A 27,690-nucleotide genomic window follows, 5' to 3' on the forward strand; every position below is an offset into this window, starting at 1 on the left:
AAGATCTCCCGGTCTCACTCTAGCAGACGCATTACACACTCATGTAAAAGTCAGAAACGGAGCGAAGAACTAGTGAAACATAATCAGTGATTATGAAAAAAGTACAATAGATATCCACAAGCAGTTTTTTTCATAAAATAGTTGAGACTTGTGTCAACATTTGAAAGTTTAAATGGTGTCTGTAGCTGAAAGATTTGCGAAGCTGAAAAAGTTGAAAGTTGAAGAAGTTTAAGAGGATTTGGAAAACAAACTCCATTTGAAAACCATGTTAAAATATTAATGATTATTGATTTATATAAATTCAAGCTTAAGAGGTAGAAAGCTGAAAAGTCATAGCCCGGAAGCCGGAAAGAAGCTGAACATTTTAATATTTGAACGGTTTTACTAGCTGAAATTGTGAAGTAGTTGAAAGGTGCCGCGGAAGAAATAGAAGAAGAAGCTGAAGAATAAAGATTCGAAGAACAATACTTGGAATGCATAATGCATTCCAACAACTAGAAAAGGCATTTCCTGCTGAAAATGCGTTGGAATGCAAAAAGCTGAAAGCTGAAATGAACTTTTGAAATAGCTGAAAATACAGAAAGTTGAAGGGAATTTGAATACATTTGCTGAAATTACAGATATTATAAAAGCTGAAATGAATTTGAAATTGCTGAAAATACAGAAATGGGAGAAGCTGAAAGGAATTTCAATAGATTTGCTAAAAAAGCAGAAATGAAAACAGCTGAAATAAATGTGAAATATTGCAAAACAAAACAGAAGTTGCAAGAGCTTAAATGAATTTTAAGTTAAAAAGTACAGAAATAATAAAAGCTGAGATGAATAAAAAGAGGTTTAAAATTGTTTGTAGTAATATTAGTAGTAGTAGTAGTAGTAGTTATAGTTGTAATTGTGGTAGTAGTACCAGCAGTAGAAGTCGGTTTAGTATCAATAGCAGTAGAAACAGCTGGAATGCTGATACTATTAGCCATAGTAGTATTTGTAATAACATTAGTAGTAGTTGTAGTATTAATAGCAGTAGAAATACTAGTAGTATGGTAGTAGAAGTATCAGTTGTAGTACTAGTAGAAGTACTTGTAATATTCGTAGTGGTTGTAGTAGTATTTGAAAGAGCAATGCGTATTTCAACAAAACCGCTTCATGGTTAAGGTACAGATGATCATTCAGGCTTTTATTTTGTAATGATGGAATTGGGTGAGGGGGGGTTGGGTATGGAGGACTAAAAGTGCCACAATTAAATAAATAAATACACCATTAAATAATTACTTAAATGTGTCATTCATTAATTAAAATTGGAATTAAATAAATAAATGTGTCATTAAATGTGTCATTAATTAATTAAAATACCGATTCATTGTATGTAAAATGCATATATAACTATTTCACCATTTACATTTACATTTCATGATCCTGCGTTGCAGCGCTTCATGAATTACTTAAAACTGTCAAACTGACCCATCAAAGTCAGTGGGCGGGGCTAACGCGAATCTAGTCTGATCCATTGCTTTGGTCTGAAGTACCTGGATAGAAACATGGAGGATCTCCGTGAACTTTCCAGGGAGTTGGTGAGAGACATTTTAAACTTAGCAGAGGATGTAGAAGCAGGACCTGCTGAGTCCGAGCATGTAGCTAGTAAAGCAGAGGAACTTATTGAAGTTGTTGGAGTCATTTCCGCACTTTCTGACGAAGATATCGACCACAGAGTAATTACAAATCTAGAAGAAGTTGTCCACCGCTTCTCTGGTACCAGGGCGCATCAGGCCCAACACACACAGGGACCGGGGCGTTTGCCGTTTGACATACCGAGTGCAGTTCTGGAGCATCAAGTTCTTTGTGGAGTTCCCGCAGTTCAAATCGCAGCGATGTTCGGAGTGTCAAAGAGGACCATCAGGAGGCGCATGCAACAACACAGTTTAAGGTATTTACACTAAATTCATGAGGTTTCTGTTTATGAATTGCTGCTCTCATACACTCTGAAAGAATATGGCGTTTAAGGTAACATTACTTGATGTTGTGTTTTTTTTGTTTCTACAGAAAAACAGATCTCTATTCAGCTGTGAATGATGAGGAGTTGGACCATATTGTAAGTGAAATTCACAGAAGTCATCCAAACACCGGCTACAAGCTAATGCGTGGTCACCTGAATGCAAGAGGTGTGCGTGTTCCAAGTGAGTATAATAATATGGGCATTATTTAAATGTATTTTTAATTCGGAGCTCTGCCCTTTTGAAAGGTGAAGGAAGCCCGCTTTTGGAAAGACATCGCCTCTGAGATGTAGAATGTGTATAATAGAAGAGAAACACACATTTCAGGACAGCTGACTTCTATCATCAGGATAGACATGTCCTGTGATTTTTAGCCTCCTGTTTAATAGAGGTGGAACAATATCTGACAGTAATACGCTCAGCTGTCCGGATGTTCCTCCCCTCAGTCTCAAGACTGCAAGAGTCTTTACGCAGAGTAGATGCAGAGGGAGGCTACATGAGACGTCTGAGGCTGCGTGTATTAAGGCGACGGCAGTATTTTGTGCCTGGCCCAAACTCTTTGTGGCATATAGATGGCCACCATAAGCTCATCAGGTCAGTGATATTAGCAGATAAACAATTCATCGTTCTAGATGTTTCATTACAATTGTTTTACAATAAAGTTGTATCTGTGGTACTTTAAATGGAACATTTACTATATTGTCTTTAAAATCTCCCAAGCTTTTAAAGATCAACCTGTGAGCTGTAGTTTCTACAGTGCATACTACAGCTGTATTATTTCACAAAACTTTAATAACTAACAATTTCTCACTGACTTGGTGACCAAAAATAACAATCTTGTGTTAGGACATGTCAAACTATTTTTAAGTACAAGTTTGATTATGCTTGTCATCTTTTCAGATTCCTGAAGAGTATGGGATCGACTGGAACGGACCTCACAGCCTTCATGGAGGCACTGTGTCAGTCCCCGAGGTTCAGCTGGCCCGTGAGCTCTCAGATGAAGAGGTTGCAATTTTGTCAGCTCCAGGAGTTTCTGTTACTGATGCGCTTAGACTATATGTAGAGACTGTGGAAGTGTTATCAAGAATCTTAGACTGATGTCCGACACGTTTTTATTTTTTGTGTTAGAACAAGCAGTCAAAAACTGAAAGTTTGCTTTCCTTTAAAAAAAAAAAATATATATATATATATATATATATATATATATATATGCCGAATAAAAATAAAATAAAAAGTCAACTGCTGCAGTGTGTTAATCAGTTAACAAGTTCAAGACACTGAACTTGTGTCTGAAAATACTTAAACAAGCCCAAATCCAGTACTTTTTATAGCAGAGACAAGTGCTTTCTCAAAGTCCATGTAGATCTTGAAATGAGCTGGCAGCTTTAGTGTTTCAAAGCATGTGGAGGACGTAGGAAGGGTTCCCTCAGAAATCACCACTGTCAGTTCAGGAGGAAGCATCTCCCAGCCAACCCAGAATGTCAGCAGCTGGGCCAGGGTACCTGATGAAGCTAAAAGTCATACAATGGATTGAAGACATTTAGTTCAACTTTATTTGATCATATCTATCCATGAGACATAGAAGCATTTGTAAAGAGAAATGAGGTTTATACCCGTTTCAATGAACATCCTTAGAAAGCCAGTGATGCTCAGTCATGGAAAATAGACGTAAAATTCATTAAGTTAAGTCACAAATATAACTAAATTACTGACTTACCTGGGGTGTGAACTGCATTTCAGCTATTTTGGGGAAAAGAAGTGGGACAACATCTGGCCTAGATGTCAGCAGGGGCCATACCATCACATCTTTCAGTCCCTTTCTCAACTGTTTAATTTGGCGCATGGTCCTCCCAACGACCTAAGAGACAGACAGACCCATATTACAGCAGAAATCCTTAACCCAAATTTGACAAAAGTTGGCACAGTAGAACAAAATGTTAATAAAAGCACAATAAAGTGTCTTATAAAAACCCATTAAAACTCGAGTACTTAAACTCTTGTGTTAACATTAACAAGCCAGGGTTCAGAATACATTCTATAATTTCAACAAGTACAGCAATGAGTTCTGTCACTTAACCAGCAGGAACTCACTGCATGGAGTAGAAGTTTATTATGTAGCCATCTCCGATTTGTTTTGGTGACTGCCGGAAGATCCCAAGACATGGAAAGATCTGAAACTGTGTCTTTCTGTTCCGGTGTAAGTTCTTCATGTTCAAGCTAGAATAAGGACCATACCATTTATTATATCTGCCCAAGCAATATTTTTTTACATGGCAAATTATCTTTTAGGTTACATACCAGTTCTATGATGCTCCTGATGTGCAGATCAGGACAGTCTTCAATAACAACAGTAGCCATTTCAGGGTCCCCATTGAACAGTACATGAATTACAGCAGGACTTAATCCTGTGACATGGGGACCGTCATGCAGAAAAGTGTGGGCCAACATCCTTCCTGCAACCCGGAAGAGGTTGCTTTCAATAAGTGCCTCTGATGCTGCTGGAACAAGATGGTCAGGTTCACCCTCAAATAGCAGTGTTCGGCCCATTCCTCCTGTAAAGTACCAAGAGAGCAGGGAATAAAGTCACAACAACTAACCTCTTAAATACATAAAATTACATCATACTAGTGCAGTGCCCGTTGAAAATGTGCCTGTTTGGAACAGGCGATTACTTGGCCTGTGGTATTGCTGCTTGTAGAATTCACTTAAACAAAATTGTAGCCTACTCCAAAATGACTTACAGACCCCAAACCACTTCAAATGCAACCCCCCTGTATATCCTACTACTGACTTACTGATTTACCTGACACAAAACATTGCCCACCGGCCCTCTGCTAAACAGCACATATCTGCGTTCATCAACCACCAGAACGTGTGCGAGTACTTACCAAGATCTAGACTGAATCCAAACTGGAGTTTGGATATGATTGTTGTCATAAAGTACCGCATCACTCCCTCTCCGATAGCAAGATCACCTGAAATAAAATACTGATAATAACACAGTGGAAAAAAGTGGCAGACAAATACGGGTAACTTGATTAGCTAACATTTAACAAGCAAGGGAGAAAAATAGTCAAAATTATATTGGCTGTAATTTAGAACAGCATCCTTAATATTGATTATTCCAGATAAGAGTATATTGTGCACAATATTCACATACATAACATTTTTTATCAATTATATAATTTTGTGCATTCCATTCTCCCATTTTCCAATGGGACAATTCCATATATGCTACTTGAGTGGTATAAACTGTACTGATGTATTTATATTATAAACTTTATATTACTTACCAACCAGAGTACAATGAAGTGGACATGCCCATTCTTGCTGCTGTTTATAGAATAAGAGAAGCTCCCGTTCCCGGTCCTCTTCAGACTCCCTTACATCCATCTTTATTCTAAGTGGTTTCCCAGTTGCATGTTCCCTTAGCAGATTTTCTTTGAAAACTTTGGCAGCTTGAGTGGGTTCCTCAATAATCTTCCATTCTAAACAAACAACAACAAAGTTATCTATTCCAGAGACATATTGTGAGTTGGCATGTTACCTGCATATACAGATACCCTCTCACTCTACACAACAGGAGGAAAATTATGTTATTTCACTGATAAAACGCGAGACCCAATAGCTTAAAAATCTGTCACAATGCCGAATTGACATAAAAACGGCATTCAACAAAAACTAAATATTAGAAAAATAAAAAAAACAGGTGCATGTTATTAATTGCCTGTAACTATTATCTTATCCAATTCTATATTAAAAGTGTTCGCTTTCTATTGACTTTTCAGTTACACACAATCTTATAGCAACACTATTGTGATGACACATACCACTGTCTGTTTCTTTGCGATCCAACTTCTCGTTGACAATCACTGCTGGAACTACTGCACTCTCAGCTGATGTTTCAGACCTCACTGGAACACTGTCACTGACTAGGGCTGTCTCACTATCATTTTCTTCCCTTTGGTCTCCCTCTTGTTCTCTTTCCTCCATGGGTGTCCTTGAAGTGAACAGAATCGAAATGGTCATACTGGCTTATTTGTGTGCACAACACTCCAAGAGGACATATTCCCAAAGAAAATGAATATGCTACCCTCGCATTGCTTTAGGAAGTACATACCCATTGCAGCTCAATCTGTGCAGCTTCATCTCTGAAAAGGGAACTTCCATCTGACAAGTGATGCAGGGGATGACTGGACCAGAGGCAGGACGTGAGCTCTCCTAACAACAAATGGCTTTTAATTAATGATTAAAAGTCACCAGTAATCTTTGTTTTGATTATGTATTAAACTAGGTCTCTGTAAATTTATGTACACAATCTAAGGGTAGATCCTGTTGAAGTGGACGTATGTAGATTGTAGCTTGTCCAATCATCGTCGATGGATCTTTCAGATAGGCAAGGGTGTATCCAGTGCTGGGACACTGAAGCAATGCAAGATTTCGACTGCGAGTAGATCCTACAAGTTTTAGAAGTTCAAAGCCTCCCCCTTGTTGGAGCTTTGGAAACACTTCCATCAGTTTATTTGTTATAACCATGGGATCTTGGTCATTCCCTGGAGAAAAATAAAACAAAATCATAACTCACCTCACCTTAAATTAAGCAAATAAGCCTGTGATAACTATTATTCACAGTATTAAAATGAATTACGTTTGAGTCACTATACAATTAAATGCAAATAATTTCAATGAACACAATTTGTTTTGTTTAATGCCTAGTTTCGCACTGACCTGAAAATGTTACTTTTTGCTCTCCAAGTCCTGAAGTAAGAAGTTCAGCTTTAACCAGTACGCTTGGAATTTTATCCGCATTGTGGTCAGCCAAACAACAGACAGTATGTGTGTAGCTTCTTCGGCTAACTTGGACTTGTGCTGGTCGTCTCGTCATATTCCTTCTGGCTTCAATGTTGTATGGCGCAAAGAGCCTTGCTACCTCCGCTGCAACACAGAAAAACGTCACCGCTCAACGGTCACCAGTCAGCTAAAACAGTCTCTACTTCTATCTTGGGATGCTCAAACCAGCTAACACCATTAGCTAACTAGCGGGTTTTATGCTCCACCAATTAACAACGAACGTGTCGCGCACGAAACATCATAATACCACATACAAATACATTTTCGAGTCGATCTAATTTAACCCACACGTGTGTCCCGAATCATTAATGAGTAGCACACCTGGCTAACATGAAATTACTTAGCTTACCTTGGACAGGTGTACGTGATTGAGCGGCCGGTATCTGCTGTGACTGAGCCGCCGGAGCCGTTGGACTTCTGCTCAGAGCTTCCTCAATCAAATTCGCTGCTTCTCTCAGCAGCTCCGGGCAACTTTTTGACATTTTGTCCTGCACCTCGCACGGCGTCTGCGTCCTTGGTCATTGGGGCTAGCAGGACCGCGTCATCTCCTTGATTTTTAGCCGTTGCAATGAAAGTTCTGTTTAACAGCGTATCCAAACCAACGTAGAGGTGAATAGCGCCACCCAGTGTATTGGAATGTGTTCAGTAGCTCTGCAGCGATCCATTATCTGGAATTGATTTGTCTTGACTTGATGCACAGGGTAACCAATCAGGCGTTATGTTCCGCCTACCAACTTTTGATGGGTCAGTTTGACAGTTTTAAGTAATTCATGAAGCGCTGCAACGCAGGATCATGAAATGTAAATGTAAATAGTGAAATAGTTATATATGCATTTTACATACAATGAATCGGTATTTTAATTAATTAATGACACATTTAATGACACATTTATTTATTTAATTCCAATTTTAATTAATGAATGACACATTTAAGTAATTATTTAATGGTGTATTTATTTATTTAATTGTGGCACTTTTAGTCCTCCATAGTTGGGAGACAGAATGTTTGTTATTCAAACTAAGAAGTTTTTAATTAATAGGCCTCATCACAAACATTACAGTAAAAATTCCCTCCATGGGGCTTTTATTTTGAAATTATTGGATTGGGTGGGGTGGGGGGGTGTAGATAGAGGGAGGGAGGGTGAGAGGGTGAGGAAGCGAGGGGTGGTAAAGAAGAGATAGAGGGAGAGAGAGAGGGGGAGAAATAGACAGACAGACTGACTGAGTGATTAACAGCGAGTAGAGGTCAGGGTGGAGGGGGGAGGGGGGGCGAGTGTCTTTATCACATTAGTCTGTTGACAGAAAGCATAGCTGCGTCATGTGACTCCACTAATCAGGTCATAGGAGCAGCTGTGAGTCACAGACAGAGATCCTGCAGCTTGTGAGAGCGAGTAACCACGGCAACGGCGCACCTGTGCTCATTAATGAGCGGCTGCAAAGGGCAGACACAGGACAGCGAGTTACACAGAATCCACACCTCAAACAAATGACAACCAGCGCAAAACTATAACAGCTACCTAAAAAATACAGCGTTTGTTCGAGACCCAAGACTCTACCGAACGCATGGATGTGTGTTTTATGTCTGTCCGGTAATAAATACGGCTCCTATGGCCGTTGACAAAACGTGTACCTTCTGGATTTTTGTGAGAAATATGTCGGCAGATTTGTATTGGAGCCTATGGGGCTTTTGGCAGAGGTTGTGTCACTCTAACACTCCTTAAGCAAAAACTAAAGAACTCTGGGATTCCATGAACGCATTAATCCAATCAGCACAACCATGCCCTCATTAATCTGAAGAAATGAAGCCTCTAGAGCAGGGGTGTCAAACTCATTTCGCATCGTGGGCCACATACGGCCTAGGGAGATGTCAAGTGGGCCGGACCATTAAAATTATACCATACTCTGCTATAAATAACCAAAATATCATGTCTTTCCTTTGTTTTGGTGTAAAGAAGCACAAGAACATTAGGAAAATATTGAGATTTAATGAACTATCCTTTTACAAAACATTTCATGAAACACCTCATATTTCCTTAGACAAATGTGCAATTTACTTTTATCATTCACAAATATGCATTGCAACTGATCCCACTGATTGTACAAAGGCACAAAACTTTAATTGGTACTGAAAAATATAGTAATGCACTTTAAGATTAAATGAGACTTTTAAAGAAAGGAATTTTTAAACCACTTACACATACGCATATAAAATCTAAATGTAATCCCTGCGTACACCTTACAAACTAAGGAGAGTGATTTTAAATGTGTAATGAAGAAAGTGTTCGCCTGTCCTGTAAATCTGTAAACTTCATACATGAAACATACATACACATACAATACATACTGAAAATTTATGGAGTTGTATGAACAGTAGAATTCCATCACACAACTTTTGTTTTGAAGCTGCTGACTAACATTAAAGTGCACATTTTTTAAATCACCACAGTAAGGATTCATCTTCACAGAGCTGTATTCTTTCAATGCAAACAGTATCTAAGGCAGCATTTTAAAGGTGTTAGTCTAGTCTGGACTTGTATTTGTTCCTGAAACTTGGCATCTTTTGGCCTGTACAAGTGCATCAACACCAGGTGTCATGTCCTGACTAGCTGTCACTTTCAGAATGTCATTTAAGTGCTTGTTTGTGAGCCTTGAACGCATTTTTGTTTTATTGATATTCATCACTGAGAAAATTTGTTCACAAAGGTAGGTTGTCCCAAACATGCACAAAATTTTAGCAGCCAGGGCTGTTAATTTGGGGTACCCTGGTAGTAGATACTGATAAAACGACCTAAGAGACAGACAGACCCATATTACAGCAGAAATCCTTAACCCAAATTTGACAAAAGTTGGCACAGTAGAACAAAATGTTAATAAAAGCACAATAAAGTGTCTTATAAAAACCCATTAAAACTCGAGTACTTAAACTCTTGTGTTAACATTAACAAGCCAGGGTTCAGAATACATTCTATAATTTCAACAAGTACAGCAATGAGTTCTGTCACTTAACCAGCAGGAACTCACTGCATGGAGTAGAAGTTTATTATGTAGCCATCTCCGATTTGTTTTGGTGACTGCCGGAAGATCCCAAGACATGGAAAGATCTGAAACTGTGTCTTTCTGTTCCGGTGTAAGTTCTTCATGTTCAAGCTAGAATAAGGACCATACCATTTATTATATCTGCCCAAGCAATATTTTTTTACATGGCAAATTATCTTTTAGGTTACATACCAGTTCTATGATGCTCCTGATGTGCAGATCAGGACAGTCTTCAATAACAACAGTAGCCATTTCAGGGTCCCCATTGAACAGTACATGAATTACAGCAGGACTTAATCCTGTGACATGGGGACCGTCATGCAGAAAAGTGTGGGCCAACATCCTTCCTGCAACCCGGAAGAGGTTGCTTTCAATAAGTGCCTCTGATGCTGCTGGAACAAGATGGTCAGGTTCACCCTCAAATAGCAGTGTTCGGCCCATTCCTCCTGTAAAGTACCAAGAGAGCAGGGAATAAAGTCACAACAACTAACCTCTTAAATACATAAAATTACATCATACTAGTGCAGTGCCCGTTGAAAATGTGCCTGTTTGGAACAGGCGATTACTTGGCCTGTGGTATTGCTGCTTGTAGAATTCACTTAAACAAAATTGTAGCCTACTCCAAAATGACTTACAGACCCCAAACCACTTCAAATGCAACCCCCCTGTATATCCTACTACTGACTTACTGATTTACCTGACACAAAACATTGCCCACCGGCCCTCTGCTAAACAGCACATATCTGCGTTCATCAACCACCAGAACGTGTGCGAGTACTTACCAAGATCTAGACTGAATCCAAACTGGAGTTTGGATATGATTGTTGTCATAAAGTACCGCATCACTCCCTCTCCGATAGCAAGATCACCTGAAATAAAATACTGATAATAACACAGTGGAAAAAAGTGGCAGACAAATACGGGTAACTTGATTAGCTAACATTTAACAAGCAAGGGAGAAAAATAGTCAAAATTATATTGGCTGTAATTTAGAACAGCATCCTTAATATTGATTATTCCAGATAAGAGTATATTGTGCACAATATTCACATACATAACATTTTTTATCAATTATATAATTTTGTGCATTCCATTCTCCCATTTTCCAATGGGACAATTCCATATATGCTACTTGAGTGGTATAAACTGTACTGATGTATTTATATTATAAACTTTATATTACTTACCAACCAGAGTACAATGAAGTGGACATGCCCATTCTTGCTGCTGTTTATAGAATAAGAGAAGCTCCCGTTCCCGGTCCTCTTCAGACTCCCTTACATCCATCTTTATTCTAAGTGGTTTCCCAGTTGCATGTTCCCTTAGCAGATTTTCTTTGAAAACTTTGGCAGCTTGAGTGGGTTCCTCAATAATCTTCCATTCTAAACAAACAACAACAAAGTTATCTATTCCAGAGACATATTGTGAGTTGGCATGTTACCTGCATATACAGATACCCTCTCACTCTACACAACAGGAGGAAAATTATGTTATTTCACTGATAAAACGCGAGACCCAATAGCTTAAAAATCTGTCACAATGCCGAATTGACATAAAAACGGCATTCAACAAAAACTAAATATTAGAAAAATAAAAAAAACAGGTGCATGTTATTAATTGCCTGTAACTATTATCTTATCCAATTCTATATTAAAAGTGTTCGCTTTCTATTGACTTTTCAGTTACACACAATCTTATAGCAACACTATTGTGATGACACATACCACTGTCTGTTTCTTTGCGATCCAACTTCTCGTTGACAATCACTGCTGGAACTACTGCACTCTCAGCTGATGTTTCAGACCTCACTGGAACACTGTCACTGACTAGGGCTGTCTCACTATCATTTTCTTCCCTTTGGTCTCCCTCTTGTTCTCTTTCCTCCATGGGTGTCCTTGAAGTGAACAGAATCGAAATGGTCATACTGGCTTATTTGTGTGCACAACACTCCAAGAGGACATATTCCCAAAGAAAATGAATATGCTACCCTCGCATTGCTTTAGGAAGTACATACCCATTGCAGCTCAATCTGTGCAGCTTCATCTCTGAAAAGGGAACTTCCATCTGACAAGTGATGCAGGGGATGACTGGACCAGAGGCAGGACGTGAGCTCTCCTAACAACAAATGGCTTTTAATTAATGATTAAAAGTCACCAGTAATCTTTGTTTTGATTATGTATTAAACTAGGTCTCTGTAAATTTATGTACACAATCTAAGGGTAGATCCTGTTGAAGTGGACGTATGTAGATTGTAGCTTGTCCAATCATCGTCGATGGATCTTTCAGATAGGCAAGGGTGTATCCAGTGCTGGGACACTGAAGCAATGCAAGATTTCGACTGCGAGTAGATCCTACAAGTTTTAGAAGTTCAAAGCCTCCCCCTTGTTGGAGCTTTGGAAACACTTCCATCAGTTTATTTGTTATAACCATGGGATCTTGGTCATTCCCTGGAGAAAAATAAAACAAAATCATAACTCACCTCACCTTAAATTAAGCAAATAAGCCTGTGATAACTATTATTCACAGTATTAAAATGAATTACGTTTGAGTCACTATACAATTAAATGCAAATAATTTCAATGAACACAATTTGTTTTGTTTAATGCCTAGTTTCGCACTGACCTGAAAATGTTACTTTTTGCTCTCCAAGTCCTGAAGTAAGAAGTTCAGCTTTAACCAGTACGCTTGGAATTTTATCCGCATTGTGGTCAGCCAAACAACAGACAGTATGTGTGTAGCTTCTTCGGCTAACTTGGACTTGTGCTGGTCGTCTCGTCATATTCCTTCTGGCTTCAATGTTGTATGGCGCAAAGAGCCTTGCTACCTCCGCTGCAACACAGAAAAACGTCACCGCTCAACGGTCACCAGTCAGCTAAAACAGTCTCTACTTCTATCTTGGGATGCTCAAACCAGCTAACACCATTAGCTAACTAGCGGGTTTTATGCTCCACCAATTAACAACGAACGTGTCGCGCACGAAACATCATAATACCACATACAAATACATTTTCGAGTCGATCTAATTTAACCCACACGTGTGTCCCGAATCATTAATGAGTAGCACACCTGGCTAACATGAAATTACTTAGCTTACCTTGGACAGGTGTACGTGATTGAGCGGCCGGTATCTGCTGTGACTGAGCCGCCGGAGCCGTTGGACTTCTGCTCAGAGCTTCCTCAATCAAATTCGCTGCTTCTCTCAGCAGCTCCGGGCAACTTTTTGACATTTTGTCCTGCACCTCGCACGGCGTCTGCGTCCTTGGTCATTGGGGCTAGCAGGACCGCGTCATCTCCTTGATTTTTAGCCGTTGCAATGAAAGTTCTGTTTAACAGCGTATCCAAACCAACGTAGAGGTGAATAGCGCCACCCAGTGTATTGGAATGTGTTCAGTAGCTCTGCAGCGATCCATTATCTGGAATTGATTTGTCTTGACTTGATGCACAGGGTAACCAATCAGGCGTTATGTTCCGCCTACCAACTTTTGATGGGTCAGTTTGACAGTTTTAAGTAATTCATGAAGCGCTGCAACGCAGGATCATGAAATGTAAATGTAAATAGTGAAATAGTTATATATGCATTTTACATACAATGAATCGGTATTTTAATTAATTAATGACACATTTAATGACACATTTATTTATTTAATTCCAATTTTAATTAATGAATGACACATTTAAGTAATTATTTAATGGTGTATTTATTTATTTAATTGTGGCACTTTTAGTCCTCCATAGTTGGGAGACAGAATGTTTGTTATTCAAACTAAGAAGTTTTTAATTAATAGGCCTCATCACAAACATTACAGTAAAAATTCCCTCCATGGGGCTTTTATTTTGAAATTATTGGATTGGGTGGGGTGGGGGGGTGTAGATAGAGGGAGGGAGGGTGAGAGGGTGAGGAAGCGAGGGGTGGTAAAGAAGAGATAGAGGGAGAGAGAGAGGGGGAGAAATAGACAGACAGACTGACTGAGTGATTAACAGCGAGTAGAGGTCAGGGTGGAGGGGGGAGGGGGGGCGAGTGTCTTTATCACATTAGTCTGTTGACAGAAAGCATAGCTGCGTCATGTGACTCCACTAATCAGGTCATAGGAGCAGCTGTGAGTCACAGACAGAGATCCTGCAGCTTGTGAGAGCGAGTAACCACGGCAACGGCGCACCTGTGCTCATTAATGAGCGGCTGCAAAGGGCAGACACAGGACAGCGAGTTACACAGAATCCACACCTCAAACAAATGACAACCAGCGCAAAACTATAACAGCTACCTAAAAAATACAGCGTTTGTTCGAGACCCAAGACTCTACCGAACGCATGGATGTGTGTTTTATGTCTGTCCGGTAATAAATACGGCTCCTATGGCCGTTGACAAAACGTGTACCTTCTGGATTTTTGTGAGAAATATGTCGGCAGATTTGTATTGGAGCCTATGGGGCTTTTGGCAGAGGTTGTGTCACTCTAACACTCCTTAAGCAAAAACTAAAGAACTCTGGGATTCCATGAACGCATTAATCCAATCAGCACAACCATGCCCTCATTAATCTGAAGAAATGAAGCCTCTAGAGCAGGGGTGTCAAACTCATTTCGCATCGTGGGCCACATACGGCCTAGGGAGATGTCAAGTGGGCCGGACCATTAAAATTATACCATACTCTGCTATAAATAACCAAAATATCATGTCTTTCCTTTGTTTTGGTGTAAAGAAGCACAAGAACATTAGGAAAATATTGAGATTTAATGAACTATCCTTTTACAAAACATTTCATGAAACACCTCATATTTCCTTAGACAAATGTGCAATTTACTTTTATCATTCACAAATATGCATTGCAACTGATCCCACTGATTGTACAAAGGCACAAAACTTTAATTGGTACTGAAAAATATAGTAATGCACTTTAAGATTAAATGAGACTTTTAAAGAAAGGAATTTTTAAACCACTTACACATACGCATATAAAATCTAAATGTAATCCCTGCGTACATCTTACAAACTAAGGAGAGTGATTTTAAATGTGTAATGAAGAAAGTGTTCGCCTGTCCTGTAAATCTGTAAACTTCATACATGAAACATACATACACATACAATACATACTGAAAATTTATGGAGTTGTATGAACAGTAGAATTCCATCACACAACTTTTGTTTTGAAGCTGCTGACTAACATTAAAGTGCACATTTTTTAAATCACCACAGTAAGGATTCATCTTCACAGAGCTGTATTCTTTCAATGCAAACAGTATCTAAGGCAGCATTTTAAAGGTGTTAGTCTAGTCTGGACTTGTATTTGTTCCTGAAACTTGGCATCTTTTGGCCTGTACAAGTGCATCAACACCAGGTGTCATGTCCTGACTAGCTGTCACTTTCAGAATGTCATTTAAGTGCTTGTTTGTGAGCCTTGAACGCATTTTTGTTTTATTGATATTCATCACTGAGAAAATTTGTTCACAAAGGTAGGTTGTCCCAAACATGCACAAAATTTTAGCAGCCAGGGCTGTTAATTTGGGGTACCCTGGTAGTAGATACTGATAAAATCAGTGCTCTCGTCAATTGCCACGGAAAATGCAATAAATGACTTGACTCTCTGTTTCAATTGACTGTCTAAATCTGCCGATAGTTCCGAAATCCTCTCTGCTATAGTATTCCTCGTCAGGCTAATATTGGCAAAAGCTTGTCGCTTCTCGGGACATACAAGTTCAGCCGCCTTCATCATGCATCGTTTAACAAAGTCAACGTCGGAATACGGCTTCGATGCTAATGCTATTTCGCTAGCAATTAGGTAGCTGGCTTTTACCGCTGCTTCACTGACTTCTCGGCTCTTGATGAAAGTTGACTGCTGTTTCCTCAGACCCGCCAGCAATTCGTTAATCTTATCTCTTCTCAGTTGTCCTTGCAAGCCGTCATATTTTTCGCTGTGATGAGTCTCGTAGTGGCGTCGAATATTATATTCCTTCAATACCGAAACTTGTTGCAAACACACCAAGCACAAAGGTTTTCCGTGCATCTCTGTAAATAAATAGGACGTGGTCCATTTTTCATTGAAAATTCTACACTCCTTATCTACTTTTCTCCGTTTGGATAACGACATTTTGGCTAATGAGGGTGTAGCGGAGAGGTAGAGACCAAGGTATTAACAACGTCGTAACAAGCAGCAGATGGCGCATTGATACCGTCTGCTGTTTTCAGTCTGTCTCAGTGATGCGGCTTGTCTTCTACTCTGATGGAAAGAGTGCGCCCCTTGGCGGATAATCCATGAATTGCAGCGAATTAAAAATATTAATTCCATGTCTTTTATGCATTTTTTCCACTTTCAAATTATCCTGCAGGCCTGATCGAACCTCCTTGGGGGCCGGTTCCGGCCCGCGGGCCGTATGTTTGACACCCCTGCTCTAGAGTGTATACTTTGGCTGCAAGGACAGAAGTTCCATATTTTTTTAACCAAATTCTGGCGCTGCCTCACACTCTAGCCCTCGAGGTCCCCCCTCTAGCAGACGCAATACACACTCATGTAAAAGTCAGAAACGGAGCGAAGAACTAGTGAAACATTTCACAGTTTTTTTCATAAAATAGTTGAGACCTGTGTCAACATTTGAAAGTTGAAATGGTGTCTGTAGCTGAAAGATTGGCGGAGCTGAAGTTGAAGAAGTTTAAGGAGGATTTGAAAACAAAGTCCATTTGAAAACCATGTTAAAATATTAATGATCATTGATTTATATAAATTTAAGCTTAAGAGGTAGAAAGCTGAAAAGTCATAGCCCTAAAGCCAGAAAGGAGCTGAATATTTTAAAATTTGAACGGTTTAAATAGCTGAAAATGTGAAGGAGTTGAAAGGGGGCGCGGAAGAAATAGAAGAAGAAGCTGAAGAATAAAGATTCGAAGAACAATACTTGGAATGCATAATGAATTCCAACAACTAGAAAAGGCATTTCATGCTGAAAATGCGTTGGAATGCAAAAAGCTGAAAGCTGAAATGAACTTTTTAAAATAGCTGAAAATACAGAAAGTTGAAGGGAATTTGAATACATTTGCTGAAATTACAGATATTAGAAAAGCTGAAATTGTTTGAAATTGCTGAAAATACAGAAATGGGAGAAGCTGAAAGGAATTTCATAGATTTGCTGAAAAAGCAGAAATGAAAACAGCTGAAATAACTGTGAAATCTTGCAAAAAATAGTTAAAATGAATTTCAAAAACGGCTAAAAATACAGAAATCCAAAAATGTACCAGCAAGCCGAAAAACTGAAATGATTTTAAAAATGCTCATGATATAGAAATGACAATGTACCAGTAAGCTCAAAGATGAAATTAAGTTCAATTTCTGAAAATATTGAAATTTCCAATGGCTTTGCTGAATAAGTGTTAATGCCAAAAAGTGAAGACCAGCACAGCAGGAAAACATAATATTTTAATTTCAAAATTGGCAGTGTGGAAGATGAAGTGCAGCATTTAACAAAGCTAAGAGTTGAAATACAACACAAAAGAAGCCGAAAGCTGCACTGTTAAACTGTAGAAGTACTTGAAGAAGTGAAACTGAACTGAAATCTAGCATCAGAATCAGCAGAAATAGCATTCAGGAGTAATATTAGCAGTATTAGTATCAAGGGCTGCAGTAGTAGCAGTCGTAGTAGCAGCATTTGTATATCAATAGTAACTGTAGCAGCAGCAGGTGTAGTTGTAAAAATCAGTAGTAGTCTCAATGTTGCATTGAGTATAAAGCAGACAGTGACCTCATTACAAACATTTTATTTGTTTACATTTAGAATACAATTTTGTAAATCAACAATTTCGAAATAATTAAAACAGTAATTAGTATTACCATGTCAAAGACTAACATACAAAGCAAAAATATAAATCACTCGATTTTATTGAGGAAAAACATTAGCAATTATAAAAATGTCAATAAAGATTCTCTGTACATGTGGAAATGAAAACTGGCAAAGTAAAAATGCTTTTCTCTTTGTATGTTTAATTGTTCAAGAAAGGATGACTTATTAATCTGAAATAAGTTACAGTTAAATTGATTCATCATAATTTAAGTGCTCTCAAGTGAATTAAAAACAGAAAATTGGAAATAAAGAAAAAGGAAACGCTTTCTGCGGAAGCCGTTTTTTTCCGCAAAGATCCCACAAGATGAACCCATAGTGCCTATAAGAAAAACGTTTTAAATAGATGTATACCACAGACCAGGCAGAATATTATTTTGTCACTACCAGTAGTTTGAGGTGTGTGCTATATTTCAAAAGATGCATTTACATCCCGTCTTTACATCTTTTTTTGACTCATTATCTTCTATCGAAATATAAGGAAATAATATAGATGAGTACAGTGCACAAGTACTGTTGTATTGGTCATAATTATTTTGAGTATTTCGTGAAAGATAAAACCTTAGAATGAGAAATGTATCAACACAGTTTTGTGAACATTGGTCCCTGTGTTATTCATGAATAAATGTACTATAGTTCCAATAGTTAATGTTGGGGGAAAATTGTTGAGCCTGCGTGGGGTGAGGCTCTCAGGAATGTTACCTTTGATGTGAGCCGGTGACTTAAGGCAGTCCAGGGTGAGATAAGACACGGATGAAAACATGCGTGCCCTGACTGACCTTTTAGATGTTGTTGATTGTCTGTGTCCATAAAGGGAGGGTCACAGGGTCACCCCTACATCATCTGCTACTTTTCCCACATTCCTCTTGAGGGGTGGGCTGTCCTTTTCCTGAGGCAGCACAAACCCCCCTAAGTGTATAAAACCTCCTGTTCTCCTCTTTGACTTTGTCAGATCTTCCTGCTCCTTTTGGGGGAAGGAACCTCTGTCCCTTTTCAGCTGAATTGTAGTCATTTGACTTCTGTCTGTGCTTACTACTTGTGCTGATGATTTCTATATTCTTTATCTTTTTCCTTTACTCTAGTTAGTAATAAATACTTAATCACAAAGCAAGCTCAAGATACTTTTGATTTCTCACATGGGCTAAATCCACAAATTTCCACCACAAACTTGGCGACGAGGATGGGATGGACGCGTGATCTGGACTCTGATGGACGGACAGAAGGCCATATAGTATAGGTGATTCCTCCCTGAGGGTGAGAAGCTGCCGTCCCGACGAGACCCGGATTGCCGATCCATCCAGTTCAAGAAAAGAAACAAAGAACGCGGTGAGAGATCAAAATTATTTTTAAGCCAGACAGAGTCATGACAAAAGGGTTTTAGGCCTATCTCACAACGAGTGTGTTGTAGACAGACGTGTCTGGGTCACCTGTGGTATTCGTCACAAGGTTGCAACATCCTGTGTCTGAAGTTCACAGGCGCAACTTTGGATCAATGCAGTAGGCTGAGTGACCAGAGAAAGCAACGGTCAACTGACTTGCTTTAGTTATGCATGTGGTATTTCTCCGTTTGTGCGCACCTTTATAGGCGCGTACACTCCGGGTATACAGATACAGATAGCTAAATGGGTGACGGGTGACGGGTGATAACCATGAGACTAATATCCTGCCACTATTGTGTAAATTTATGTCAGAGCGTTATCCTGGCAGTTTGAATCAAATACAAAAATGGGTTGAATTGGGGTTTCCTTCAAAGGGGAGTTTGAGTAAGAATCATTTGGAGCAGTTGGAATTGCAACTTAGGGGGAAGGAGGAGAACGATGCAGCTCAGCATGCAGGCCTGTCGGGAAGAAAGCAGAAGAAGAATGTGGTATGTAAGGCAGATTGGGAAGCTTTCAAGATGTGGAAGTATGAGTCGGAGAGAAGGGAGAGACAGAGGTTGGCAGCATTTAATTCATTAAAGACCAAAGATCCTACAAAAAGTTCTGAAACGTGTAACCCGTCTAACCCAAAAACACTTTATCCTTGTTTTTATGAGTTCCTGCGGATATTGGTGGACACGGATCTGGACTCCCCCCCTCCCCTCACTGCTCCTCCAGCTCCCGCCTTCATGAGCCACGGCAGGAAGCTGCACAAGCAACCTTTCCTCGGCTTGACAACAGCCCACCAGGAGGGAAGCCAGATTCAACCTCAAACACCAGCCAGACGACCTTTTCACCTACTGTGACCCGCTCGCAGGCTCAACAAAGGCGGGCCTTGCTCCAAAAAAAAAAAAAAAAGAGACGTTGTTCGATCCTGCAGCTTCTTTTCCAGTCGGGGGGGCGCAAGGGCCGATGCTGGTTCTCAGACCCTGGTCAGATGCCGATGTGACCAAGGCAATGAGCCACGTCGGCAGTCCCAAGGACAATATTGCTAAGTGGGAGACTGATTTTCAGCAATTTGTCAGAAAATACCATCCTAGCATGTCAGAGCTGCGGCGTCTGATGTGCAGACTTCTGACACATGGCTATCACAAGGTTCAGAGTGTGTTCAACACCACAAGAATGGCTGCTCGCCTTAAAGATCCTGATTGTGAGCACGGCACAGATGTGGACATTAGAAGTGCTGTAGATGCTCTCATTGTGTTGGTAAAAGAACAATTTCCTCTGAGACTGAACCTCCCCACCGTCACCTCTATGACACAAGGGCCACAAGAAACATGCAGCTCCTTCCTGGCACGCCTGACGACAGCTTTTGACATCCACAGTGGCCTTAAGCGACCTGATCCAATGGGGGCACAGCCCCTGATGCCATATGAAAGAACATTTTATAAGCAGGATGAGACCTGAGCTTATACGGATGGTGAAGAGATCATGTGTAACCTGGAAAACGTGTGCTCTTGCAGACATCCTTCAGCACGCTGAACACGCTGAAGATGAGTTACACAAGAAAGGGGACAAACTAAAAGGTTTTGAAAAGGCTCAGTATGCGATGTTTACGTGCTTGCAGTGCCAACAATTTGCCCAAGGCCAACATGGAAGAGGAAGAGGTTATGGAAGAGCTCGTGGCAGAGGCAGATCAGATCAGACTTACGGGAATTATGATCCAAACGTGTGTTACAACTGTGGACAGCAAGGACATTGGCGAGCAGAGTGTCCTGAGCACATGAGGATGAGACACATCACACGTCTGACTGAGGGAGGCAGAGGGAGGGGCGGACCCGAGAGACAGAGCACCCCCATCACGGAGGAGAAAGTAACGCACCCCTACACACACACGGAACAAATAGCTAACACAACTGCACACACACACATCTTAGATTGCATGTCGAGTTATATTCAGAAATTCCCATAATTAACGTTGACGATTTCTTGCCATCCGGTAACACTTGTAGTTGACTCAAGAGCATTTGGCATTGTGTTTGAGCTCAACATCAGATGGCACACACGAAAAAAAAAGAAAAAAAACTAAATTGCAATTATTTTAGATGTGTAACTACAGTCCAAAAACCCTCCTGTATGTATATGGATGAAAACTACTAGCATACTTTGATGCATTAATTACTCATGACCATGTAAAATTGCGCATACACACACGGTAGAAGATTACATGCATGAACAGTCATTACATTGCACATCCCATGTAAGCACAGGGCGAGATAGAAGGTATGTGGACGTATGGCATGACCAAAAGTTGAAGAAAGAGAGATTATGGTTGAAGCATGTGTATTGGTCAGAGGAGGCTGCTGCGGTGTCTGTTTCTCTCTCTCCTTCCCAAAGGAAAAAAAAAAAGGTGTTCCTCGATTCTACTCCACATTTCATTGGCTAAACCATCTCACTGGGATAGAGGATCTTGGTCCATGGTTGCATGGGTGTGTCTCGGCCTAAAGTTCAGACCGGGTGCAGAGGATCCTCATGAAGAGTATAGCGCTAGTGGTAATGTAGATCGCACTACGTTGATCACACTAGTAAGTGTACACAGAACAGTAGAGCTCGTTGAGGAATACACATAACACGCAGACTTGTATAGCCACCCAAACAAGAAGACATAAGTTTGGTTTGTTTTTTTTCTTTTTTGGGCGCGGCTATAAATGGATAGGATGTCCAGTGGGTTACCACGGAAGTCAGGTGTATTCCACAGAAGCGCTTAGGAACATCTACATAATTTATAACTCCCTGCAGGGTCGGCCCATCTAAATTATGTGGCTGATATGATGATTTGCAGCCCATCAAAGGAGGCTTGTAAAATTGATACAATTTGGCTACTTAAACATTTGGCAGAGAACGGACATAAGGCTTGCCTACGAAAACTTAAATTTGCTCTAGAACATGACTTATCTGGGACATGTGATCACAGCTGAGGGCAAAATCCCTCTCTGCCAAACGTATTGGGGCAATTCAATTGGTACAATAAACGAATTATGAGTTTTTTGGGGATGGCTTCATACTGTAGACAGTGGATCCCAAATTATTCAGAAAGAGAGGCACCTCTCTCGTTCATGGTCCACGGTAAAGGCCTCAGCGAGCATGACAAACTGACTTGGACTACTGAAGCTGGAAAGGCTTTTCAGGACTTAAAGACTTCCTTATCACAGGCCCCGACTCTGGGCCTACCGAGACCCGACTTACCGTAGACTCAGTTCATAGACCAGAAGGACTGTTAAATGACATCAGTTTTGTGTCATCTTCATGGAGGACAACTTAGGCCTGTTGCCTACTTCTCCTCAAAACTTGACCCTGTTGCTTCGGGTCTTCCTCTCTGTTTGCGAGCAGTGGCAGCAGCCGAGAGAGACATTTTAGCATCATGACATTGAGGGCTTCTGTGATGTCTCACTTACTGTCTCTCATATCTTATATGCCCAGAAGACTTCTCACCTCTCTGCTCAGAGATGGTTCAGGTATCCTACAACATAACGTAATTGTCAAACGATGCAATGTCCTTAACCCGGCTACACTTCTTCCAACTGCAGATGACAGAGAGCTTCATGACTGTGTCGAAGTCTTGCAGCAGACATGCATACCAAGGCCTGATCTGTTGGACACACCTCTTCCCAATGCAGATCTTGAGCTGTTTGTAGACGGCTCCGCTTCTCGCTCACCAGACACGGGTTTTCAGTGGTTACATCACACAGCACACTTGTTAGTGGCGGGCTTCCTTCACACTTCTCAGCACAGGCGGTAGAGTTGATTGCACTTGCCGAGGCAGGTAAGGCAGCTGAAGGTAAAACAGTTAACATCTTCACTGATTCACGTTATTCCATTGGTGCGGAGCTCTTTAGAGACACAGGGGGTTTCTTACGTCATCTGGCAAGCCTATTGCACATCATACCCTTGTGTCGGCTTTTCTGGATGCCATTTTACTACCCGGAGCCATTGCAGTCATTAAACATGAAGCTCACACCTCTTCTCTTGACCCTGAATCTGTAGGAAACAGGAGCGCGGATGCGGCTGCGAAGAAGGCAGTCTCGCAGGGCTTCCTTTTCCCCCTGGCTCACATGCTTTCCACACCGACCGATCCTAGTCCTTATGCCGATCTTTCCGCACTTCAGCCTCTTGCCGGTGCACAGGAGCGTTCCCTGTGGAAGCGATCTGGTGCCATTCTTGAGGGCGGAATCTAGACAGGGCCAGACAGTAGGCCCTGTTTGCCACGTGCTCTCTTCCACATTTATGCTAAGTTGTCTCACGGAAAAGATCACGTGGGCAAAGGGGGGATGTGCACTGCTATAAATGAGCATGCTGAGATATTGTGCTAACCTCTCCCCTTCACTCTCAGCACTGCACGGAGAGGTGTAAGCGGCGCTTCCATCCACAGCTACAGCACCACCTGAAACCAGGAGACTGGGTCCTCATTAAGGATCACTGGAGAAAGCACTGGAAGCAGAGACGCTACACGGGGCCCTTCCAAGTACCCCTGACCACGGAGACGGCAGTAAGGTGGAAGGGAAAGCGACGTGGGTCCACGCCAGCCACTGCAAACGCATCCCGGATCCAGGAGGCGAAGGAGCACCTCCATCTTGTTCCGGTTAAGGGGTTGCAGGGTGGAGAGCCCTCCCCCACTGCAGTGTTCCAAGACACCAACGGGCCCAGCAGAGATGGCAGAGACGGCAGGGACAGCAAGGACGGCAGCCACCCGGAGAACAGCGATAAAAGACAGATCTCCAGCGCCAAAGAACACTTAGGAAGCATGGTTGGAGCCTGAGAATGAACATGTGCATATCACTGACTGGCAACATTTGTGCTGATTCCCCTCACGATCAATGAACTACAACCTCCTTATGTGAACATAATGTTGCCAGGTTGGGAGAAGAATATGTACTGTGTGGGTGCACGGAAGATTGGGTTTAGGAGATCCACCATTCAGGTGCAGTAAACCACGATCGTGTCAGGAGATACCAGCCCACACTGGCTCCAGCAACTGGAGGGAGGCATGCAAAAGAACTTACCGGTCTGTCAGCGAGACACAGCCTAAAACAGTACCACCTGAAATCATTTACGAGGCCGTTAAACCACAGGCCCTGACCTCCTGCAGGCCAGAACAGCCCCCACCAAAGCAACTTGGAGGCGAGGGTTGATCTCTCTCAATTGTCCGAGAGGGGGGACTGAGAAGGAGGGTTGTAAAGTTTACATGTCACGGCTGAGCACGCCGCACTTAGGTCGCTGGTCAGTCCTGGACTCGGAGGATTTTAGGACTCAGACAAACGACACTTGCACGGTGACTCTAAGCCCTAAATATGACACGAGTTGGGAATACCGTTCTGGTGCGCTCAACCTGCAGACTGTACAACAGAACCAGCCCATTTCACTCGGTTAGATTGGCAGTATGCGTGCAAGTAAGCCTAACGTTAAGAACTTCCAAACCGTACACCACCGTACAAGCATGATAATATTGCGTTGACTATTATGAAGGATTTTGCTAACAAAAGGAATGTCTAATTGTTGGATATGTCAGCATATGCCCATTTCATCTAGAGCACCTTGCTGGTTCCTGTTCCATTCACGGAAGCCGACTGGGATGTCATGGGGTGGCCTGAGCTATCTCATCGATTTGTGAGTAATGATGAAGACTGTTACACTCCTCCACCGCACACGCGACAACAGCGCAAAGCACAGTTGCCTATGAAGGTGAAAAGGGGGAAGTTGTACGTTTTGCAGTTAAGCGGTTCAATCATGAAAATAGACCTATAGATATTAATTAATTAATTATAGGTATTAATTTAATAATATTAAAGTGATGTTGGTTAGATTCCGGTCCATCCCTTAACCAACGTTATCATTTTCTAGGTGGTTCCTCTCTAGGTACGAGTGACTGTAGTAAATTACATCAAACACATGGTACTACAAAATAGAATGGCTCTGGACCTCGTTCTGGCCTCACAAGGCTTGGTATGCAAAGCGATTCATACTGTATGTTGCGCTTACATCTCCGATGCAACATCATCAGTTTATGATGTGGTGGCAGACACAGAATGGGGCAGTAAGGAATTGCATGACCACGACTGGAATGGCCCCAAACGGACTGGAATCCGTTTGGGGCCATTTTAGCCATCTGAAGATGACACACAGGATGGATTTCACAGTCTTACAATTTAACACTGGGAAGTCTCAGTAGAGTTTAGGTTATCCTAAGGATCGGTGTACACATGTGAAAAACCTTGAATATACCTACCAGCTGAAACCCCATACTAATGACTCATTGTGATACAAATATGTCATTTCTTCAAGGTTAATTTGTTTGTATGCACGAGGCAATCAAACAAACATTTCCATCCTTAATTTTCTCATAAATCTGACTGAAAAGGGACGGATGACAAATAAATAATAAATACATAAATACAATCAACAAAAAAAAATGCGATGAAACATAAGGAAAACGTATATTGTTAGATCAAATACGGTAGAGATGAAACAAACAAAATAGACAGGTGTCCTGTAGTAATACTGTTCGTGAGTTAGTAGTGTATGCTTTAAAGACCTGTAACATTATGACCTTTGACCTGTGCAGGCTCCAGTCATCACGACAGGATAGTGTTACTATAGCTACATGGAGGAGGAGAGGCCTTAAAGACAGAAACAGGAGAAAATGTATTCATGTAGTTAAAAATGTAAACAGCACATGCAAGTAGTAAGACCACCAGGGGATTGTTTTGTTGTGGTCAGAGATATATTTTTAAAAAGATCAAATCCCAATTGTTACCTTTACAGCTGGTTTAGGGAGGAGCTTGAAGCTGCATAAAGGTCGGACTGTCACTGGGACAGTGATGACTGACTGATGACTCTTCCTTGCAGTCACACACCTGATCCTGACAAAAATAAAACAGGAAATTATTGTTACAAACTCAACTTTCTAAAAAGGTTTATAATTCACAGTAATGAAATACCTTGAACTCTGCTGCAGAGCAACATATAGGTCCAGTGCAACTGAATACGCTGCATAATGTTTAGCTTTTTTTATGTGTTCAGCCCTCTCTGCAGTCCTGAGTGTCTTCACTGTGAAGTGGAGGAATCACAGAGGAGGAAGACCTGAAGGAAGAAGTGGATATAACATTAGAATGTTATACTGGATGTACAATAAGTGTTAACCCTTTTTAATATCACATATGAAATAAGAAAGAAATACCTTATTATCTGTTGTGAAGAAACCTCAACACTGGCAGGGAGAACACGTGTCTCTGTGGTCCAGTAAGTGTCCACTGATGATGAACAGTTAACACGGTGCTTCAACATCTGCTCTGCTACTGCAGTGGTGGCAGGATGTCCTGGTCGGTATGAGCTGATCCAGAATCTCAGAGCCAGACAGGAAGTGATGCAAAGACAGGCAGGTGTTTTCTCGTCCTTTGCTTTGAAGAATGACGGGGACAGGCAGGAAGTCAAATGTGTCCCTATGAGGTCTAACTGTGATGGGTCCTCAGTTGATTGACAGTTCAGTTGGTGCTGCAGTCTTTGGCTGCAGTCTTAGATGCTGTGAGCTGATCCTCACAGTGCAGAAGGAGGTGAGGCCAAGACTGGAAGGTGTCTTTACAGAGGACAAGGGAGGACTGTGTCTCCTGTCCATCAGAAAGGAAACTTAACACCACAGATGACACTGGAGGACTGTGTCTCCTGTCCATTACAAAGGAATCTTAACACTACAAAGACACATGAGAACTTTGTCTCCTGTCCATCGGAAAGGAAACGTAACACTACAGAGGACACAGGAGGACTGTGTTTCCTGTCCATTACAAAGGAATCTTAACACAACAAAGACACATGAGAACTTTGTCTCCTGTCCATCGGAAAGGAAACTTAACACTATATGCAAAACAGGAGGACTGTGTCTCCTGTCCAATACAAAGGAAACTTAACACTACAGAGAACACAGGATAATTATTAAATTATTAAATTAAAATTAAATTAATAGGAATGGAAGTGTGGGGTTTCAGCTGGTAGGTACATCAGAACTTTCTGATGTGCGTCTGCTACACTAAATTCAGCAGCAGCTGTGTACAATGCATTTTACATTGTATACAGCTGCTGAAAGAGTTTGGGCCTGTGCATTTATCAACCCTGAACCAAACCTACCCTGATAAATGCACAGGCCAAAGTGTGTTAGAAATATTGCTAGAAAAAAACATGGTTACATGGAAAACAACATGATACAATACAGTGAACACTTGTAATTACGTAAAAAATTGCCATTCTACTAACTCAATAAAGTGCAACAATGAATTTGATCAGATGATTAGGGTTTTTCTTTAAATCAGGGGTGCCCGACGGGTTAATCGCATCGCAATCGCATGTTCTGACACACGGATCAATATACGTTTTTTAGTCATTTTTTACTTTGAACAATTGTGTGAACTTGAGGCACTAGAGCAGTTCGAAAACGCTGTTTCTGTGCGCGTTGCTGCGTATGTCAGTGAGCATAAGGTAACGAGTGCGCCTGCAGGAGCAGCACTCACTGACAATCACGTGCTTACGCAGAGAAGCAGGATTTAGAGATCATCATCTGATGATGCTAAGAGACGTTGGCGCTGCCGGTGGCGGGA

General features: G+C 41.1%; 2 protein-coding genes and 2 long non-coding RNA genes across 6 annotated transcripts; 1 reads left to right on the forward strand and 3 right to left on the reverse strand.

The window, feature by feature from the left end:
- Positions 1 to 1,398: 1,398 nt before the first annotated feature.
- LOC120829916 (uncharacterized) lies at positions 1,399 to 3,224 on the forward strand. Its single transcript, XR_013455234.1, has 3 exons — positions 1,399 to 1,918; positions 2,035 to 2,168; positions 2,886 to 3,224. It is a non-coding gene; the product is annotated as an uncharacterized LOC120829916 (long non-coding RNA).
- Positions 3,084 to 3,635, reverse strand: LOC144391321 (uncharacterized). The gene is made up of 2 exons (XR_013455237.1): positions 3,599 to 3,635; positions 3,084 to 3,496 (listed from the first exon to the last, which is right to left on the reverse strand). It is a non-coding gene; the product is annotated as an uncharacterized LOC144391321 (long non-coding RNA).
- A 72-nt stretch (positions 3,636 to 3,707) lies between these two features.
- LOC144391315 (uncharacterized) lies at positions 3,708 to 7,823 on the reverse strand. 3 transcript variants are annotated; one of them, XM_078097943.1, is made up of 10 exons: positions 7,186 to 7,823; positions 6,714 to 6,920; positions 6,300 to 6,538; positions 6,106 to 6,206; positions 5,816 to 5,985; positions 5,279 to 5,473; positions 4,874 to 4,960; positions 4,284 to 4,537; positions 4,063 to 4,202; positions 3,708 to 3,843 (listed from the first exon to the last, which is right to left on the reverse strand). In XM_078097943.1, the coding sequence occupies exons 1-10, from the start codon at positions 7,316 to 7,318 to the stop codon at positions 3,807 to 3,809; spliced, it is 1,563 nt and encodes a 520-aa protein (XP_077954069.1). In that variant the 5' UTR covers positions 7,319 to 7,823; the 3' UTR covers positions 3,708 to 3,806. The 3 variants fall into 3 exon arrangements, 1 of the variants encoding a protein (XP_077954069.1); XR_013455231.1 differs by having other exon boundaries at positions 4,077 to 4,537; XR_013455232.1 differs by lacking the exons at positions 5,816 to 5,985; positions 6,106 to 6,206; positions 6,300 to 6,538; positions 6,714 to 6,920; positions 7,186 to 7,823 and having other exon boundaries at positions 4,077 to 4,202; positions 5,279 to 5,772.
- An 838-nt stretch (positions 7,824 to 8,661) lies between these two features.
- On the reverse strand, positions 8,662 to 13,604 carry LOC144391316 (uncharacterized). Its single transcript, XM_078097944.1, has 9 exons — positions 12,967 to 13,604; positions 12,495 to 12,701; positions 12,081 to 12,319; positions 11,887 to 11,987; positions 11,597 to 11,766; positions 11,060 to 11,254; positions 10,655 to 10,741; positions 10,065 to 10,318; positions 8,662 to 9,983 (listed from the first exon to the last, which is right to left on the reverse strand). Exons 1-9 carry the CDS (start codon positions 13,097 to 13,099, stop codon positions 9,810 to 9,812), a joined length of 1,560 nt encoding a protein of 519 aa, XP_077954070.1. The 5' UTR covers positions 13,100 to 13,604; the 3' UTR covers positions 8,662 to 9,809.
- Between the last annotated feature and the right edge of the window lie 14,086 nt (positions 13,605 to 27,690).

This window comes from Gasterosteus aculeatus, chromosome Y (genome assembly GCF_964276395.1).
Source record: "Gasterosteus aculeatus chromosome Y, fGasAcu3.hap1.1, whole genome shotgun sequence".
NCBI lineage: Eukaryota > Metazoa > Chordata > Actinopteri > Perciformes > Gasterosteidae > Gasterosteus > Gasterosteus aculeatus.

Excerpts from the sequence above, each read along its gene's own strand:
- LOC144391315 (XM_078097943.1), bottom strand. The coding sequence starts at position 7,318 with ATGTCAAAAAGTTGCCCGGAGCTGCTGAGAGAAGCAGCGAATTTGATT. Across the intron at positions 6,539-6,713 it reads GCAAAAAGTAACATTTTCAG|GGAATGACCAAGATCCCATG; the intron begins GTCAGTGCGAAA and ends ATTTTTCTCCAG. Across the intron at positions 5,986-6,105 it reads CACAGATTGAGCTGCAATGG|GACACCCATGGAGGAAAGAG; the intron begins GTATGTACTTCC and ends GTTCACTTCAAG.
- LOC144391316 (XM_078097944.1), bottom strand. The coding sequence starts at position 13,099 with ATGTCAAAAAGTTGCCCGGAGCTGCTGAGAGAAGCAGCGAATTTGATT. Across the intron at positions 10,742-11,059 it reads ACTTCATTGTACTCTGGTTG|GTGATCTTGCTATCGGAGAG; the intron begins GTAAGTAATATA and ends ATTTTATTTCAG. Across the intron at positions 10,319-10,654 it reads TGGATTCAGTCTAGATCTTG|GAGGAATGGGCCGAACACTG; the intron begins GTAAGTACTCGC and ends GGTACTTTACAG.